The 19,762-nt window shown below is 40.2% G+C and overlaps 1 protein-coding gene across 1 annotated transcript in view; it reads left to right on the top strand.

Annotated features, from left to right (window-relative positions):
* pard6g (par-6 family cell polarity regulator gamma) overlaps nucleotides 1-13,759 on the top strand; it is a 60,262-nt gene extending 46,503 nt beyond the window's left edge. Inside the window, 1 exon segment of the mRNA NM_001017338.2 lies at nucleotides 11,178-13,759. Coding sequence (NP_001017338.1) covers nucleotides 11,178-12,037 — 860 coding nt within the window. The 3' untranslated portion in view covers nucleotides 12,038-13,759.
* The last annotated feature ends 6,003 nt before the right edge of the window (nucleotides 13,760-19,762 follow it).

Raw genomic sequence — 19,762 nt, 5'->3', positions numbered from 1 at the left:
TAATTAGACAGTGGTGCCGGAAGTTTTTCTTACCTGAATACACAAACCAAACTAGCAAAGACTGAAAAATTATTGGAAAATGGACTTACAAGAGACAGGCATGGAGTAAAAATGTTATTTATGAGCCTGCTACTTGCAATCCTTGATTCCATCTGTGTCTGTGCTGCATTTTCAGCAAGCAATGTAAGGCAGATGACTGATTTTAGTAGTGGTAATTTAGTGTAACATCTCCACCCTCTAAGAAACACTTTGTCATCAGTGAGATAATGATCCAGTCTTTAAAGACCTCCACAGTAGTAAAAATTCTGTAATTTGGCAGAGCCACCACAGACTATTTGATCACATTTTGCTACAGATACACATTTATCAACAGCCATGTGGTAAGAGACACAGTAGGAAGGAGGTCCCTGCCCCGTAGAGCTTACAATCTGAGTGGTTGGGTAACATACAGGCACAAACTGGAAGGTAAGAGTGCCTCAGGTATGGGCATTTGCCCATAAGCGCAGGACTGGGCAAAATAATGTCTTAGTGCTCCAGAAGGTAACAGCTGAGTTTTTTCTTAAAGAGAGTTAGTGAGTGTTCCCTATGGAGGGATTCAGGGATAGAGTTCCAGAGGTAAGGAGCAGCGAGATAGAAAGGTTTAAGACGAGAGAGCGCAGTGGGTGTGGATGGTGAGACGGAGGCTCTGAGAGGAGCGGAGGAGACGACCAGGAACGTGCAGGGAGACCAGTGAAGAAATGTAGTGAGGAGCAGAGGAGTGAAGGGCTTTGAATGTCAGCAGAAGGATTTTGTAAGCTATCCTTTGCTTGACAGGCAGCCATGCTAGTGAGCTTAATTGAGGCTGAGCAGGATCCCTCTTAGGAGAGAGCAGGAGGATCCTGGCAGCAGAGTTTAAGATTGATTGCAGGGGAGAGAGGTGGGAGTCTGGGAGGCCGGTTAGTAAGAGATTGCAGTAATCTAAGCGGGAAAGGATAAGGGCATAGATTAGTGTTTTAGCTGTTGCTTGTGAAAGAAAGGGGCATATCTTGGCAATATTGTGGAGGAAAAAGCGGCAGGTTTTGGCCATCAGAAAGGTTGTAAGCTCTATTAGCTTGTATCATTTGTAGTTTGTATGTTCAATGTATACACCCATCTATTGTACAGTACTACAAAATATGTTGGTGCTTTATAAATAAATGTTAATAACAATAGGAATTTCTCCTAATATTTGTGTTAGACGTCAGCAGGTGTAACACAAGCAAACTAATGGTACTAAAATAGGAGCAATAATCTGGCATTTAGACTAGCTCAATGTAAGGTTTTATTGCATGCTAAACATTCTAAGGGTCATGAAGTGATCTAGGCAACATTTAGTCCTTCCAGTAACTCTCACCAACCAGTTATTGGGTTTTATTATTATTTTTTTTTTAATTAGTTGTTCACTTGATCAGTAAACACAAACCAGAGGTTGATATCACATGCTGGACTGGGAAACTACCAGTTGTACTAAATAAAATTTGCCTCCTCGCTTGTGAACCTATGCTTTTCCCACATATAACTTGTGGCATGAAGATGCCTTTGTCGGCCATTGGCCTTGTGTGAACCTCTTTCTCTTTACTGAACTCTACATTGTGTATGTATTTGAATTGTAATCCTTGCTTTACTAGATGACATGTATATGGGTCAGTCCTTTTCTAAAATCTTTTTCTAGTTATACAATCTGATAGCCAGACCAGCAGAGGCACCTGCAATTATTTAGCTGGAGGGGCTTGGCCATAGAAATGTAAACAGGACAGATTCATGAAAAAACTGTACTTTCCAGCCTTGTGTTCTACATGTTAGCTGCAGAAATGAAGTGTTTACTTCCAAAGTGTTAGGGTATATTTGAGATGAAAACATGAGGTGCTTCAGCTACTAAATGGGATGTAAACCCAATTAATTGTTTTATGTAAGCTTATCCATAGTGCTTCTCTGAGCACTTTAGCATTTGAATTAATTTTAAATTAAAGTGGTTTTGAGAAACAGGTATGGGACCCATTATGCAGAATGCTTGGGACCTGTGGGTTTCTGGATAAGGGGTCTTTCCGTAAATTCGGATCTCCTACCTAAAGTCTGCTAAAAAAAAAATATTTAAACAGTAATTAAACCCAAAAGGATTGTTTTGCCTCGAATAAGGATTAATTATATCTTAGTTGGGATCAAGTACAGGGTACTGTTTTATTATTAAGGAGAAAAAGGAAATAATTTTTAAAAATGTGAATTATTTGATAAAAATGGAGTCTATGGGTTTCCGGATAAGGGGTCCAATACCTGTATTAGTTGTTTTAGACTGCTAATATTAGGCTTCTAATTTAGCACCCTAGGGTCACATGGCTATACAGGTGGCATATAATTGGTACATAATAAGTTAGGGGCTGATTTATCTAAGTCTGAATTTCAGACTTTAAAAACTACGAGTGGGAAAAAATCATATTAGGTGCGAAAATCTTGGATCGCATCGCGGTCATACAAAAAAATCTTGATACGATCCGAAAGTTCTGAAATTTTCGTATCTGAACAATTGTAAACAGCACAAAATTTTTTTTGACTTTGATCCTTCAGTGCATGATTTTGGAAGCCTCCCTTAGGGCTCAATGGCACTCCAACCTGGCCAAAGGAAAGTCACAATACCGAAGCTTGAATGAATTCCAAACTTTTGCACTTGTTGCGACAAATGCAATTTTGTCGCAGAAATTGTCGCAAAGTACGAAAGTGTCAACGAAAATATTGTACAATATACACACAGTTCTAAAACTTAGGGGCTGATTTACTAAGACACGAATTCGAATCCGAATTGGAAAAATTACGATTGGAAAACTAACATTTTGCGTCTTTTTCGTATTTTTTGCGATTTTTCCGGCGCCTTTACGACTTTTCGGAAATTGTCGCAACTTTTTCGTTACCGATACGATTTTCGCGAAAAAACGCGAGTTTTTCGTAGCCATTATGATTCGCTCGTATCTTGTCGCGACTTTTTCGTATTGAGCGCTCGTAAGCGGCGGCCGAAACTTTCAGACTTAGCATGATTTTGGAAGCCTCCCATAGGACTCAATGGCACCCTGCAGCTCCAACCTGGCCCAAGAAAAGTCACCATACTAAAGCTTGAATGAATCCGAACGCTACGAAAAAATTGCAACATTTTGCGCAACTTTCGGAATGGCTACGAAAAAGGTGTGACTTGTCGCGCAAGTTTTAACCCTACGAAAAAATTGCCAGATTTTGCGCAACATTCGGATGGCAACGAAAAAGTCGCGATAAATTTACAGCGCTGCGGAATATGTTGGCGCTTTATAAATAAATGTTAATGTAATGTAATTTTCCGAAAAAATCGCCAAATACCGATCATTATGAAAAAAACGCAATCTGACACATTCGGCCGGTTCGTGAGTAAGTAAATGGGCCCCTTAGTGTCTTAGTGTCGCTTAGGCCCTATCAACATTATAATCATACCAGCTAACTGGTCAGTGTCATGTCACAAGCTCATTGTCTGATTTCCTTGCTCTACCCATACTATTTATACAGCAATGACTCTGTTCAGAAGTATGGAGTCCTCTATTTTCAGTAACTACAGGAAAGTGCTCTGTGTAGTCTAGACCTTGCCCAGTTGTTTTGAGCCTAGAGACACGACGTGTATTTACAGCTTATTAGCTGGACTGCCAAGCTGCCTGGAGTCATTTTCTCCTTGGCGGAAATAATACTGACTTTGAAGTTTTTCTTCCCTTCTTAGAGCTGTCAGTTTGTATTTTTTGGTTCCCAGAGGAGAAGAGATGGCACACAGCAGAGAGGCTGAATCCAGCCACGTGCCCCCCCTCTCAGTAGCTAGTAGGGCATTGGAATGCCATGTGTTTATATGACGTATCTAGCTTAGCATTGGTATTTTTTAATCTGACAAGCATCCTTGCAATGGAACAGCTGTGTAACCAGAGCCAGTTCTTCTCCCAGCTATGTTTTGAAAATCTAAAACGTATTGTTTTTTTTTTTTTGTTTTTTTGCCACAATATAGTAAATACGCACTGATTTTTGCAGCACACTATTCTTATGTCCTTGGTCCTTGATTTGGCAATCTCCATTGTGAAACTATCCTTGCTGAAGGCAAGTTGAAAGAGGCAGTTTTGTAGTATCAGCCCTGAGGAACTAGCTATCATGCAATCCTGCATGTATATCTGGCTTCTAGACATGACCTTAACCCAGGGGTGCCTTTGTCACCCTATGCTCTACTCTTGCCACATGGCCTCCGTCATGAGATCTACCACCGTTGAATGGCGCAATAAGCAGGAAAAGTATCAATCAATGTTTAACAAATACACAGCAATATATAAATGCAGTGTCAAATTCACATTAAATGCCCACATAACATTATTCAAGTGCCAACTTCAAGTTTAATGTGAAAGGATTGTAGCAGTTTTTACTTCCCTTCTTCATGGCCCACTTTGTCATCTGCACACAGAAACATACATAAAGTAGGACCAAATATATACAGCGGCCCGGTGGGGACAATCTTCTATACTGGGATGAAACTACAAAGACGGATGGCTTGAGGAGCCGCACTCAAAAGCTCCAGTGTGCTGAGGGGAAAAATGAAGTGGCGGGATGTGATCCCACTGCATTCCACCTTGAGGTCTACCAGAAACTTTAAAGTGATCTACTGGTAGACTGCGATCTACCTTTTGGGCACCCCTGCCTTAACCTATTTCTCACATTAATCAATTCACTTTAAGCTGATCTACTCCAGCCACAGTGCTTGGTCTCAGCATTTTTTTCTAGTTCCTTTGTAATATGTTTTTTCTTTTTGGGATGTATTTTGAGAGCTTAACTAGTCTGTTCTTGCTATTGCTCTAAGGTGTTTATCTGAGTGACCATCAGAAAAGCAAACGTTGTTTCTGTGCATTTGGCTTAGGACAAAAATGATTTGGGAGCACGCATGAGATGCCAAAAGCCTTTTCAATTTCCTGTCATTAGTAGGAATCGTGCTTTTATTTCCGTTGCCTGTGTTGCTGTTTCATTTGGGGACTATGCCAGGAAATACTTCAGAATCTAAAATGTATTGTCTTTCAGCTTGTATGTTATGGGAGGCCATGATGAGACAGTGGAGAATGTGATTGTAAAACAAGTGCTGATTTAATTTCCTGTGTAACTGTTGTGTAAAACATTACTCCAAGCTTTATGGCCTGGTCCATTTTCCATAGGCTCCAGTAGTTTTATAGTCTGTTTTGTGTTGGCTGATAACTGTTGTTACTTATTGTTGTTTAGAAGATCTTATCATACTAGTCTCCAAGAGGTCATCTGTGTGTGACATCCCAGCCCGGGTGCTCCCATGAGATAATGTGAGAATATTGCCCTGTGGGTTGCGCCCCATAGGGTTCATTCACTAAAGGTCGATAAGTTTTATTGCACATTTTTTTTGCGTTAAAATTGACGCGAAAAAAACGCGTGATTCGCTTAAGTATTATCGCATGCATTAAGTCTCATATTGCAACCGCGATATGCGCAACCGCATGCATTAATTTTACCGCATTGCGTTAATTAGCGCGCAGAAATAATACTAACGCATGATTCACAAACACTTAGACGTGCTAAATATCGCATTTGTCTGTGCGAAAATTAACACCTACTTGAAGTAGGCGGTAATTATAGAAAAGTACAGTTAATGAGCTTTTGGCAACACAATATGGACTTTGCAGTGTGATTTATTCAAGTATGTGTTGGCCCCAGAGTGATGTAGCCATAATGCTGTGTATGGCTAATATGGCGTGCGTTTTTTCGCACACGGCGACTATTTGTGCACAATGCGTTCATTAGTGTGCGTTCCGTCAAATACTGCACGAAAATAGTCTTCGCAACTGAAATAACGCAAACAAACAGCATCACGTCTAAATTAACGCAAGTATGCTTTTAGTGAATCGTGCATTAAGACGCGCTAAAAACTTTAACACATGCTATAAATAGCGCACGTTTTAACGCACTTTAGTGAATCAACCCTCATGGGTTACCTAGGGCAGCGAAAACCCACTCCTGGTAACTTTGAAATTGGGATTTTGGCTCTACTAACGATGCAAACCCCTTTAACCAGCGCAGAAGTTCTGAATGGTAAGTGGGGGTGGCATCAGAGTGTCTGCCTCGGGGTGGCCAGGGGTGCATAATTTCCCCTGCATCACAATTCATAGCTGCAGACCTAATGATCCATGCAGTGCTACATTTGCAGGTAGAGATTTTGAAAACAATCCATTTTTTTAAAACCAAATTGTAAATATTATTTAAATAGTCAAAACTATACAGTTTTGACTATTTAAATAATATTTACAATTTGGTTTTAAAAAAAAAACTGTGATAACTTCCTATTTAACCATATAATTTGTTCAGAGCTGAGGCTGTGGGATTTATGTTGGGATTGAAAGGAGTTTAGGCCCACATCAGTTTTCCAACTATTTATGTTCAACTGCTCTCAATGGACTCTCCTTTTAATCTGTGTAACACTAAATGCATTAGTGTTGTATCTTGTTAATTTGTAGGAAGAAAGCATCTTCTATAAATGCTATTCTTGAGATTACACAGAGTTTGCATTGGGTGGACCTACGAATCACTGTTTATTTTCAGCCTTGCATCTGCCAGAATATAATGCATGAGTAAAGCTGGCCATACACGCACCGATAATATCGTACGAAACCTCGTTTCCTACGATATTTGGTGGGCGTATGGCAAGTCAGCGAGTCGACCGGTATCGCAGGAGGCTGCTGATATCTGTCGACTCGCAGATTGACCAGGTCAAAAGATTTTTATCGGGCGCCATAGAAGGCGCCTGAGCAAAATCTGCCGTCAGGGCTGAATCGTCAGAAAGAGGTAGAAATCCTATTGTTTCTACCTCCTTATCTGCCGTTTCAGCCCTGAAGGTTAGTGGCGGGTCTGACGATCTTTCGTGCGACTGATGGTCGCACGAAAGTTCGCAGATCGCCACGTGTGTGGCCACCTTAACCTTAATATTGATGTGTTTTTCTATAGTTTTCTTGTACATCTCTCGTGTGACAGCTATAACATTAAAACTGATAGCACCATATTCCCCCCCTAAGCCTTTTTATCAACATTCTTTATTTTTGTAACCGTGAAATGTGTTGGTGCTTTACTGTCACCACATCTAAAACCTATTTATGATTTAGTTATCTGCTGCGGTGTGGGTGAAGTTTAAGACCACATCCATTCTTTAATATTTAGAGTTCTATATACAGATTTTAAAAGCTAATAAAACCTGGTTTGATTTTCAAGTTCCTGTACATAGCAGGGACTGTTTAATATCAGGTTTACTGGGTCACAGCTGAGCTGTGCTGACTTTTGTTGTGACTTTTTAGGGTGACACATTCTGCAAATTAACTGATCACAGCAAGCTGGGTGTCCTTGTGACTGTGCTGCAGATACCAATGGACTTATACATAGATTTTTTTCATGAGTAAGGCTAGTGTCTTTGGCAGCCAACTCACCATTACTATTTATATTCACAATAGGGACACTCACCTACACACAGCCTCATTCCTGCTGGGACTGGAAGTCTTATTATTGTTTGATAGCCGCAGGCTTTGGATTTTGTTTATGCCTTTGCATTCTTTGTGGTATAGCAATGCTTTTACCTCTAATTTATAAAAATACAAACAGGGCATGTGATAATTATCAGACCTATTTATATTAATTCAGTCTGTTATTGGTACCCTTAAGGCTTTTTGATAATAGAGCAAACTGTTTCCACATCATCCTTTGATACCTTTGCTAGGTTTCATTTATATTACACAAACAGTGCCACAAGGATTTATAAGCGGTGGTACAATAAAAGGAAAAAAAGAAATAATTTGTGATAAATAAACCTTAGTAGCACATGCCCCCCTGTCCCTCATGGTGTTATGTTATGAAATAATATCATGCATCCCAGTTGAAGAAATAATCAGTTTTAAGGAGCTTTTGGTACTACAGGTATTGTTATCCAGAATGCTTGGAACCTGGGGTTTACAAGGGGTCGTTCTTTTGATCTCCATACTTTGTCTTTTAAAAAAGGAATTTAAACCTTAATTTAACATAATAGAATTGTTGTGCCTCCAATCTTAGTTGGGATCAAGTACAAGGTACTGTTTTATTATTAAAGAAAAAAAACTTTTAAAAAATGTAAATCTATAGGAGATGTTTTTTCTACAATTTGGAGGTTTCTGGATAACCGATTCCATATCTGTTTTTAATAATTAAGTTGAAAAATACACAATTATTTTACCTCAGACCTTGTGTTATCCCTTAAAGTCAATGGAACAGATGTAGGCATCAAAAAAGTTTAGGAGTGAATAGTGAAAAACAGCTTTATGTATATTAAAGCAGTAGAATTCTTAATGGATCAGATAAGTAAGTGTAGGACTGGCGAGACTGGGGATGACTTTGAAGTAGTTGGCCAGTTTGAATATATTTCAATATTTGGACACAAAATCCCTGTTTTCTTTAAAGGGGGGGGGGGGCATTTCTTAGTAGCTTAATGCACAGAATGTCTTCTCTTGTTTCTGTCTATATTCTTGCTACTTAAACCATTTTTACATCCAAATATTACATTTAGATGATTTTGTACTGCAAAGGACAATTAAACACGATGGGGCTTCTGCACAGGTCACCCATCAACCTTATCGGCCAAACACCAATGTGGACCTAATGCAAGCTGTCCAGTGGAGGGGGGGGTAAAAATGGTGACATGTGAATTGTGCCACAGCAAATTTTGTAGGCCATGCTCACTTTGGGAGACCACCCCACATTTTACAGATATAGCCTAAGTCAATATATAAATAAACACAGTGGCAATTCCATGAATAATAGCCCCAGAACTCATAGCAGGATGGCACAGTGGCAATTCTATGTATAATACCCCAGAACTCATAGCAGGATCGCACAGTGGCAATTTCATGTATAATATCCCAGAACTCATAGCAGGATGGCACAGTGGCAATTCCATGTATAATACCCCAGAACTAATAGCAGGGTAACACAGTGGCAATTCCATGTAGAATACCCCCAGAACTCATAGCAGGGTGGCACAGTGGCAATTCCATGTATAATACCCCAGAACTCATAGCAGGATGGCACAGTGGCAATTCCCTGTATAATACCCCAGAACTCATAGCAGGATGGCACAGTGGCAATTCCCTGTATAATAGCCCAGAACTCATAGCAGGTGGCACAGTGGCAATTCCCTGTATAATACCCCAGAACTCATAGCAGGGTGACAGTAGCAATTCCATGTATAATACCCCAGAACTCATAGCAGGGTGACAGTGGCAATTCCCTGTATAATACCCCAGAACTCATAGCAGGGTGACAGTGGCAATTCCACGTATAATACCCCAGAACTCATAGCAGGGTGACAGTGGCAATTCCCTGTATAATACCCCAGAATTCATAGCAGGGTGACAGTGGCAATTCCATGTATAATACCCCAGAACTCATAGCAGGGTGACAGTGGCAATTCCATGTATAATACCCCCAGAACTCATAGCAGGGTGACACAGAGGCAATTCCATGTATAATACCCCAGAACTCATAGCAGGGTGACACAGAGGCAATTCCATGTATAATACCCCAGAACTCATAGCGGGTGGCACAGTGGCAATTCCATGTATAATACCCCAGAACTCATAGCAGGATGGCGCAGAGGCAATTCCATGTATAATACCCCAGAACTCATAGCGGGTGGCACAGTGGCAATTCCATGTATAATACCCCAGAACTCATAGCAGGGTGACACAATGGTAATTCCATGTAAAATACCCCCAGATTACCATTGTGATGCACATTTGACTCAGTTACTAAGTAAAATATTATTAGTGACAGAAACTTACTGGGGAAGGAGCAGGTCAGTAAGAAGCTGAAGTGAAGCCAGTGTACTAGCACTGCAGATTGGACTGTGTGACTGTGGGGGGAAATCCTGACAGGCCCTGACTTGGTTATCACTTTGATGCCTGCAACACATCACAAATCAGCCTCTTATGACAGCACACTGAGGAGAACTGCCCACCTCTGTTCTCAGCTAGCGTTCATTGTTCTGTCAGCTAAGTTTCTTCCCTCTGTAGTTAAACCATGTTCTGTGCAGGAGGGGGCGAAGGGGGGGATCAGTTTACTGGAGACACAGGAGCCAGAAGTGATGAGTAAATAAAACTCCTTAAGCACAGAGTTGCTTCAGTGTACAAACTGGCCAATTGGGGAGGCACTTCAGATTTTACAGCAAATTGAAAGTGCTGCTGCTTGGGGCTCCCTAATTGGCCAATTTGTGCACTGAAGTTCTCCATGACAAAGGACCTGCTTAGGTGGCTGTCTAATAGCCTGACAACCCCGGGATTCATAGGGCCTTTTTCGCCAGATGGTGGCTGCCTATGGGGACAAATTTGCACAAAACGGGGTCAATCCCCAAAGCTCGAGGACGGATGGTAACCTTACTTCATACATTCATGACGAGCCCTTGGTAATATTTTTATATTTAATAACAGGGTTACATTATATCGTTTGTATTAAATGTCTATGCTGACTTTGGGTATCTGGTGTACACTTTCACAAAGATCTTGTAATTCTATGATGATATCTGTATATTGATACTTTGATGTAGGTTTAATGTCATGCAAGAAGTTAAATAACTGCCATGAATGCATTGTTTTTGTACAGCATTTGGTTTTTAATGCTCTTAGTAATGAATATTGTAAATGAACATTGTGAAAATATGATCATATTAGATTCAGTAACAATTATCTATATAGAAATAAACCATCAAGGAAAGAACTGCCTAAAACTAACTTTTGCGTTAGGTATATTGCAGGTTACATGTGATAAATAATTTTCATCCAGTTACTTGTGAGTGATTACTGTGCTTAACACTGACACTGTTCATATCACTGAGATAGGAATGTGTCAAAGTTACTAAACGAAATACTGTGGCTGTACTTGTGCACACATGATTCATAAATGGAATTTCAGTGCCTTGTTGAACCCTTCTATTTACTTGTTTTCTCTTTTTTTTTTTTTTTTTTATTAACTGTTTCTTAAAGCAAAGCCAGAAAAGTAAGAATGGCAGAAAAATGCTGTGATAACTGATTATGTGGGTAATGCATTTTACAGCAATTAACCTTTCCCCCCTTTTTTTTCTCTCTCTCTTTTTGCAGAAGAAGTAGACTACAGCACCTTTGGATCAGCTACGTTAAACCGAAAGAAAAGAAATGCTCTGGTGGCACTTCGCAATGACAGTCTCAGGCATAGGAAACCTCACATAAACATCAGCATGCCCCATGACTTTAGACCGGTCTCCTCTATCATTGATGTGGACATACTTCCTGAGACACACAGACGAGTTAGGCTGTACCGGCACGGTTGTGAAAAGCCCCTTGGTTTCTATATTCGAGATGGTACTAGTGTCAGGGTGACACCTCATGGCCTGGAGAAAGTGCCAGGCATCTTCATTTCTAGAATGGTTCCTGGGGGGTTGGCAGAAAGCACTGGTTTGCTAGCTGTAAATGACGAGGTTCTAGAAGTAAATGGCATTGAAGTAGCAGGAAAGACTCTTGACCAAGTTACAGATATGATGATAGCAAACAGCCACAACCTTATTATCACAGTTAAACCTGCAAACCAAAGGAACAATATTATCCGGAGCAGTCGAATGTCTGGAAGCTCTGGCCAATCCACAGACAGCACTGCAAGTCATCACAGTTTACCTCCTGCTCACCTTTTCCAGAACTTTCATCCAGATGAGATGGAGAGTGACGATGATGCCGATATTGTTATTGAGGGCATCGAACCCCGCAACATTCCCAAATCTCACAGCCTTCCTTCAGGAAGCTTGTCGCGAATTAATGGCAGCAGCCTGAGCCACAGGTTAGAAAGAGACTTGGGCCTCAATCATTCTGGAAGGGAGAGCAATGGAAGTATTCACAAAATCTTAAGTAGCTTAAAAGCTGATCCTAGGAACAGCTTAGTAATTCCCAAAGGAGGCATTGAGGAGGATGGTACAGTTATTACACTTTAATTTGTGGATGTAAAACTCCCAGCCATTATGCTGTTGTGAAGTGAAACTCACAGCAAACCAACAGTTGGATAAGGGTGCTTGGAGTTGTTGATAGCAAAGAGATGTGGAATTTGACACCCCTACTTTAGGTACTGCCAAGCAATGCCTGGTATTGCATTATAACATAGTCTTGAATTGGAACATGAAATATTGCTACATGGTCACATGCTGAATCTTAATAAACTGAACACATTGGTGTTAAACTGTCAAATTAATGGTACAGGCTTAGAACAAAGCTATGTATGCTCTTGTATGCTCATGTATTACTTTCAGGCTGTGGGTTTGTCCCTCAAGTCTTATGCCGAACATGCCAAATTGATTTTAGGCAAGCTATTATAAATGTGGATATTGCTTAATATAATGATCCATCTACCCCTGGTAGATTTTCCTTTTGATCATTCAAAAGAAAGAAAGAAGAGGGCACAGAAAAAAACAATGACGGAAGCACAGCAGTAGTTCATTTTTCTACAACTACCCTTTCAAAGTATATAGCTGGCCCCGTAAGATTTCTCTATTTTTGTGACAGTGGAGGCAGATTGTCAGAATTTCTTTGTTCAACAGCACCACTTGCTGGTCAACTGTGGTGAAATACCTTAGGTTTTTCTGGTGATGGACAAAGTTCATAGTGGCACGTCTAGGATTTTTTTTCTTTGTTTTCTTCCTGTGAATTTAACGGCCTAAATGTTACATGTTAAATGGTATATCCTTGTAAAATATATTTGTCTGAATACTTGCAATGCTACCTATTTGTGACTGTTACTGTGGGATTGTGGGAATTGGTAACAGCACAGAACAATTTGAACTGATAGCAGCCTGTGTGGCCACAGTTCTACCTTACACAGAGGGCTGGCAGTCAGCCTGCAATGTTCTGTACTCAACTGTATTGGTTGCTGGGGGGGGGGGGGTTCTGATTTCTGTCAGTATTATCCCCTATGTTATTTCACTGTAAGAAACATCTAGATTATACCATTTTAGATGAACTCTTTTGTCTGTAAGTGAAGAATGTACACAATTTTAACCCACTAGTTGCATGCAGAAATTGTGAATGACAAATTCCATAGCAAATAACTGATAGTGTGATAGAATCATGAAGGTTATAGGTACCTGGATAAGATCCTCCACATGTGTACAAAGCATTTTTAACCCACCAAGGTGCACTGAACTGTTTGCATTATGGACCCATGGGGATAATCTGATAAACAAGGATTTAGAACTTGGCCACTAAAAGGACGCAGAATATACCACTACTTCTTGGTTGGAACAAATCTAAAAAATGTTTTCTGTTTTCACTATTGTCTGTGCCATTGTTCCTCTTGCATAATACAGGAATGCCTCTCTTGCAGCCTTTCAGTTTAGTTGAACTACAGCTCTCATACGTGGAAAAATACAAGCTGCCTGTGAATGCTAAGAGGTGCAGTGCAACTAACAAGTGGGCAGCTACAGATGTGGCATTCCTGATTTTGTGTTTATTAAATATTTTTTATGGATTTAAGTTTTTTTTTTTTGCATTTTACTTTTTTTACGTTCTGGGAGAAGGAACTACAGTAGTTCAGATGTTACTTAAACACATTCCACTTTATTTTTCTAATTTAAAACCTGAATGACAGTGCTTTCCATCTATTTGATTTTATACATTTGTACTTTTAAAAGAAACAGGCTTAATAAAGTAAAAACTAGCAAGTTTATGTGTTTTGAAGTTTGTACGCTAGTCATTTCTGAACTATACGCCACCGGGCCCCAGAGAGGGGTCTGAAGCTGAAATGAAACTGGGTAAAAAAGTCTCTGCAAAATAAAAGTGTTTTCAATATAGTTAGTTAGACAAAAATGTAATCTATAAGCTGAAGTCAAAAGATGTCTAACATAACAGCCAGAACACTACTACTTCCTTTACAGCTCTCTATCCATTTTACCAAGTTTCATTTTTACACTGAACTGTTCCTTTAAGGCAAACTACAAATTAAACACAAGCTGGGATGTTATGCCACTGTAAGATTCCATAATGTAACAAATAGGAGGAATAGGAACTGTTGGCATTCCAAATGGAGGTTACCAGTCACAGATCTTGGAAACATACATGGTTTAATATCTTATATATGATGGGATTTAAATTAACTTTCATTATGACTTATTTATTGATATTTAGAGACAATTTGCAATTGGGTGTTTTTTAATGGCTATTCAGTTATTAACCTTTTTGTTCAGCAGCTCTCCAGATTGAAATTTCAGCAGCTATCTGGTTGTTAGGGTGTTGTTCACCTTCATCCATGCTGAACCGTTTCCCCTAGTTTATTTTTCAGGATCCACGCTGTTTTGCAGAAAAATAAAGATACTCTCATCTCACTCCAAATGTGCTGTTTAAGGAACCACTTCCCTAACTCTGTGCTGATCAGAGCACCCTGAATACAGTACAGGCAATATCAGCATGAGCTGGGATCTTAGCAGCTATCATGGCTGTGCTTCAAACCTCAGTTGGTTAGTAACCCATAGCAACCAATCAGTGATTAGTTTTTTCGAACCAGCTGCATGTAGAGCAATGAAATCAAACATCTGATTGAATACTATGGGTTACTTATGGTGAACACATGTCCTGACAAAGGGTAGGCTGCACCCACCGATACGATGATGCAAAGGTAGTCACAATACAACAGGGTAAGCTCTGCGACTGCATATAATTGTGTGTTGTACAGCTCATTGAGGTTTCTACACTGCAGACTAAATGTACCAGTTGTGGAAGGAGCCCTGCACCACCAGTGCAGTAAGTGGTTAATTGTGCGGGTCAGTGGTAAAAATTTCCATGCTGAAATCTGTCCTTTATGCAAGCTGACTCTTCACGATCACGTGTCTGTCAATCCACAAGAAGACAGGGCAAACAGGAGCAGATCGTCCTTTATCCACTTGTGTAGGAAACGATGTGTGCGCCACTGCTCCTGTGAAGCTACACCCCTAGTACATAACAATACCTTGCTGGTCCTTCCTGCATCTGAGTGGCCTAGCTACAAATATCGCTAGGTCCTATTAAGGGTATAAGTCTTCTATATATTTTTAAATCCTACATAACCATACATTTATCAACACTAGTGTGTTTATTTAATAATTTTTGAGTTTATGAATTTGAATTTGTTTTTTTTAAATCGAATAAACTCACATCGACTGCTTGCTTATTAATAAGGAAAACTTGTTCCAAAAAAAAAAATAGAATGCCTTGGATATTTTGTGTTTTTAAACTACAGAAACTCACAAGCTTTAAGATGGCGAGGTTTTTGGTTTTTTTGCACTTAATAAATACCAGACATTCAAGTTTTTGAACCATAACTCGAATTTTTTGAGTTTAATGCTTAAAAACTTGAACTGGAAAAAAAAAAAAATCAACCCCTTTGACATCATATATTACCTGTGTGTATTTCATTGTCCTGCATAGTTTTCTGTCATCAATACACCCCACTAGATTTATATAATTGACCCATTACTACCAAAAGCAGGGTGCTAACTTCAGAGCAGGTCCCACTAACTGTACAGTTGGATGGTGACATCAAATCCAAGAGGGGACACAAGACTTGCCAATGACTGGTTGCAGGTGAGCTGTAAGTTGTTACATTTTTAAGGCACTCAGTTGTGAAGCGATAGTGCCAATGAGCCCACATATCCTGCTGTAATGACCAGTGTGCAAACTGTGCCCATTGACACAAGGACATATAGTGGTAATGATGCTGTTCCCACAATAAGTTGTGGCAAAAGCCACTGCAGATGGCACCAAGCAAATTTCTCACTAACTGACACTATATAAATTGGTCTGCCAAAACTGATTCTATTATACTCATTTAAATATATAAGGAATGTGCTTAAAAAATTAGTGGTTCAGCCTGATTTATTGAATATTTCTACAAAAACCCTAATAATCCTGCCCATCTGTTCAACTTCCTGCTGCCTCCTTTCTCAGACTGTGTAGGGCAGCCAGCCCTGCTTTGTAGAATAGAAACCAATCAGTAGCTAGGTGGGCCTGATAGGGAACTGAAGCCCATCTTTGCTTGTGTGACTGGGGGGCTGTGATTGGTGATGCTCTGCCTCCTGTGCTTCTGGCAGGGACTGTTAGGACACTCCCACCCCTCATTTGAAACAAGGCCAGGGACAGCATCAGATCTATGGGGAGCTCCAATAAAAGGAATATTTTTAAAGATAATGTTCATTTTTAGCCCAGAGTGAACCAGTACCATATACTACTGTACATTATTGCATGCAAGATTAGGGGGATCTTTATTTATACTATCTGTGTCAGCATTTTATTACATTTGAATGAAATTCAACAATGTATGCAAGCAACCATTTGCATTGGTTTTTATCAATACCATATTAATATACAGAAAAATGTTTTGATAGCATGCCCTGTGTTAATGGTTCCCCCACCTTATAGGAGAAGGAAAGGCAAAAACTAAGTAAGTTTTATCAGAAAGGTCTTTGTAAATACAGCCATAAGCACTTACAGTAATTTCAAAAGAAACACTGGATTTCTTGTAAAATATATATGACTTAAAGGAGAAGGAAAGTCAAAATCTATTAAGCACACTATTAAACAGTACTACTATTGCTATGTAAAAACACTATATTCCTGGCTTGCCTAATGAAAGATTTACAGAGATACACCTGCTACATTCTACATACTTGTTTCAGTGAACGGCGCCGCCACCTTTAATAAGGCATGCCCACTCCCTTTCCATCACTGTCTCCACTGCGCATGCGCCCCCAACATCCTCCCTGCGTCTCACCCGCGTCCTTCTGTGTCTTCCCCACAGCAGCTATGTCCTTATGTGTATCCATCACCCCCCCCTCGCTGCGTCCTCGTGTCAGCACCACCACCTGCTCTGGTACGCTCCTTTTGTCATCACCCCCACCCCCTGCGTCCTTGTGTCTGCAGCACCACCCTCTCCGGTCCCACCTTTTGTAATCGCCCCCCCCGCGTTCTTGTGTCTGCAGCACCACCCTCTCCGGTCCGCACATTTTGTTATCACCCCCTGCACCCCCGCCCACCCCCCCGCAAGCTTCGCTCGCTTGCGTCCTCTTTTATGCACAAGCCCCCTTGCCGCCTTATGTGAGCATCGCACGCTCCCCGCTTGCCTCTCCCCCCACCTGCTGGCTGTCTCTTCTTGTTCTGCCGCTGCATACACTACATATGCTACATAAGGCGATCCTCATGGCAACCGGACGGTGGGTGGGGGGGAGAGCTCCTGCTGGTGCGCATGCGCCGCCTACAGTCCCAAGTTGCCAAGTCTGGAAAGGAGCGAGGCATTATGGGAATATTTTCTACCCAGCTCAGCGTTTTTTCTAACTGTTTGGCTTCAGATCTTCTGACTGGGAGAAATATGGGGAGAACAACTGAAGGTATGCCTGCAGCTTGAGATTAACTCTTTATTAGCCTTTCCTTCATTTAAGCAACAGTTCATTGTAACAATAAAACTGGCTAAATAGATTTAGGTTGTGCAAAATGAAATATGTTTCTAATAAAGTTGGCCAAAAATGTATCTAAAGGCTGAAGTGGGTGGATGTCTAACATAATAGCTACTTTAGGGGGGGCACATGGGACATAACTGTTCAGTTAGTTTGCTTTTGAACCTGACCTGCGTGCTAAGGATCAGAAGCAGTTATACCCCATATGTCCCCCCCCTCCAAGTCACTGATTGGTTACTGACTGCTAACAGCTGAAAGGAGGAATCTGGGTTCTGGCCATTATGTTAGACATCTGCTCACTCCAGCCTTTATAGATTATATTTTTGGCTTACTAACTATATTAAAAACATTCTTTTAGTAGTGTTATTTTTCAGTGAACTATTCCTTTAATTTGCTACTCTGCAGCTCTTTTATTTCACCATAAGAATTCTAGGGAAACTTGCAAGCTTGTCATGTTTTCTAAGATAAACAGGAAACTAATAACATTTGGAGACTGAATTCATTAGGGTAAAGCAGAAAAGTGCTCTAGTATACTTACCAACTCAGTCAAAACTCTAGGCATTGTGTCCTTTCATCACCTACAGTAATGATAGATCCAGAAAACTGGGAATCACTGCAGTACTAAAGGATAAAGAATGGCATTCATTAGTTTAAGAGGCATCCTCAATTGTGCTCTTATAGGATTTGCAGTCACTCTGCACTAAATGCAAAGGCCTAATGTATGACTTGGCTGTACTGGCTTTTTCTTGCAGTAATAACTGCTAATATTGATTTCTGGTGAGTCCATTTAAAACCTTTTCATCTGATTTAGTATGAAGTATCTTTTAGTTTTTCCCAGCACCACTGGATCCATAATATAGAAAGAGTACAACAAAAAGTTATGATTGTTGATCAATGTGTTCTTATAGTATGGTTGTACAGCAAGAATTCCTATTTTTCGGTTATGTGGCTACTGTTTATATGTAGCTTGTGTTCATAACAGTGCCATTACAGCGTTTTGATATAACTCAGCCACAAAACTATGGGCTTATTTACAACTTGCATATAATAGCAGGGCATGAGTATATATGATCACTCAGGCATTGTACTTTAGTCATACTCTATACAGAGATGCCTCGTTACATACTTGGCTGGAGTGCATGATTATCACCCTAATGACATAGGGTATGTTGGCATGTCTCATTAAGGCAGATGTAAAGTACCATGCTCCTTTGTACCTACCATCTAATTCACATTAAAACATTCAAATTCACATGGGGGGGCGCAGCTGCAGACCTGGATCAACTGGCACAGGAGTCCCCAACCTTTTTTATTGGGTAGCCACATTCAACTGTGAGAAGATTTGGAGAGCAACACAGGCATAAAAAATGTTCCTGGAGGTGCCCAATAAAGGCTGTGATTGGTTATTTGGTAGCCTTTCTGTGCTGTGGAATGGCAGCCTGCAGGAGGCTCTGTTTAGCAGTACTCATGGGTTTTATGCAACCAAAACTTTCCTTCAAGCCAGGAATTAAAAAACAAGCATTGAGGCCACTGGGAGTAACATCCAAGGAGTTGGTGAGCAACATTGGTTGGGGATCACTGTAGTGGTACATTTAATGGATTTGAGATTTCAGAGCTGAGGGGGGGGGGTTGCTAAAAAGAGCTACGTAGAAACTATGGCCATAGCTTAGTAATGCATTCAAAAGAGTATACTTGCATTAGTAAATAAGGCCTGCTTTGTCTCCAGTAGCAGTTGATTCTAGATATTAGATAAAAATAATGCTCTAAACTCTTGCCTTTCGCCCCATCACAATCAAATGTCAGGAAAATTTTAGGCTACATACTAGTATTAGGTGCACTTGTAAAATGTGTTCAAGGCACACCAAACCCAAATCATGTTCTTATAAGGGGGTCTGGGCACATTGCAGAAAATATATTTCACCTGCATTAAATACATTGAATGAAGTAGCATTATTTCTCTAGTGCCTAACCTTCATGCCCATTAAAACTGTATGTGCTACATGTGTTTAAAGCACAAATTACAAGTGCACTGCTAATGCTTTGTGTATTTAGCCATAGCAGTATACAATGCAATGCACAAATCCTGTACGCTTCTGGAAGGAAAAAAATAAAATTTCTCTACCTATTAAAAAAAGTACTTCTAAAGTTCCTTCTTAATATAATTAATATTTAACATTTTACGCTATTTGTAAATGTAATTGCTATTGTTAATACTGTCAGTCCCTTTCCGAACTGCTAGTTCTGAGC

The sequence above is a fragment of the Xenopus tropicalis genome, chromosome 6 (genome assembly GCF_000004195.4).
Source record: "Xenopus tropicalis strain Nigerian chromosome 6, UCB_Xtro_10.0, whole genome shotgun sequence".
Classification (NCBI taxonomy): domain Eukaryota; kingdom Metazoa; phylum Chordata; class Amphibia; order Anura; family Pipidae; genus Xenopus; species Xenopus tropicalis.
This window is presented reverse-complemented; position numbering and strand designations above follow the sequence as displayed.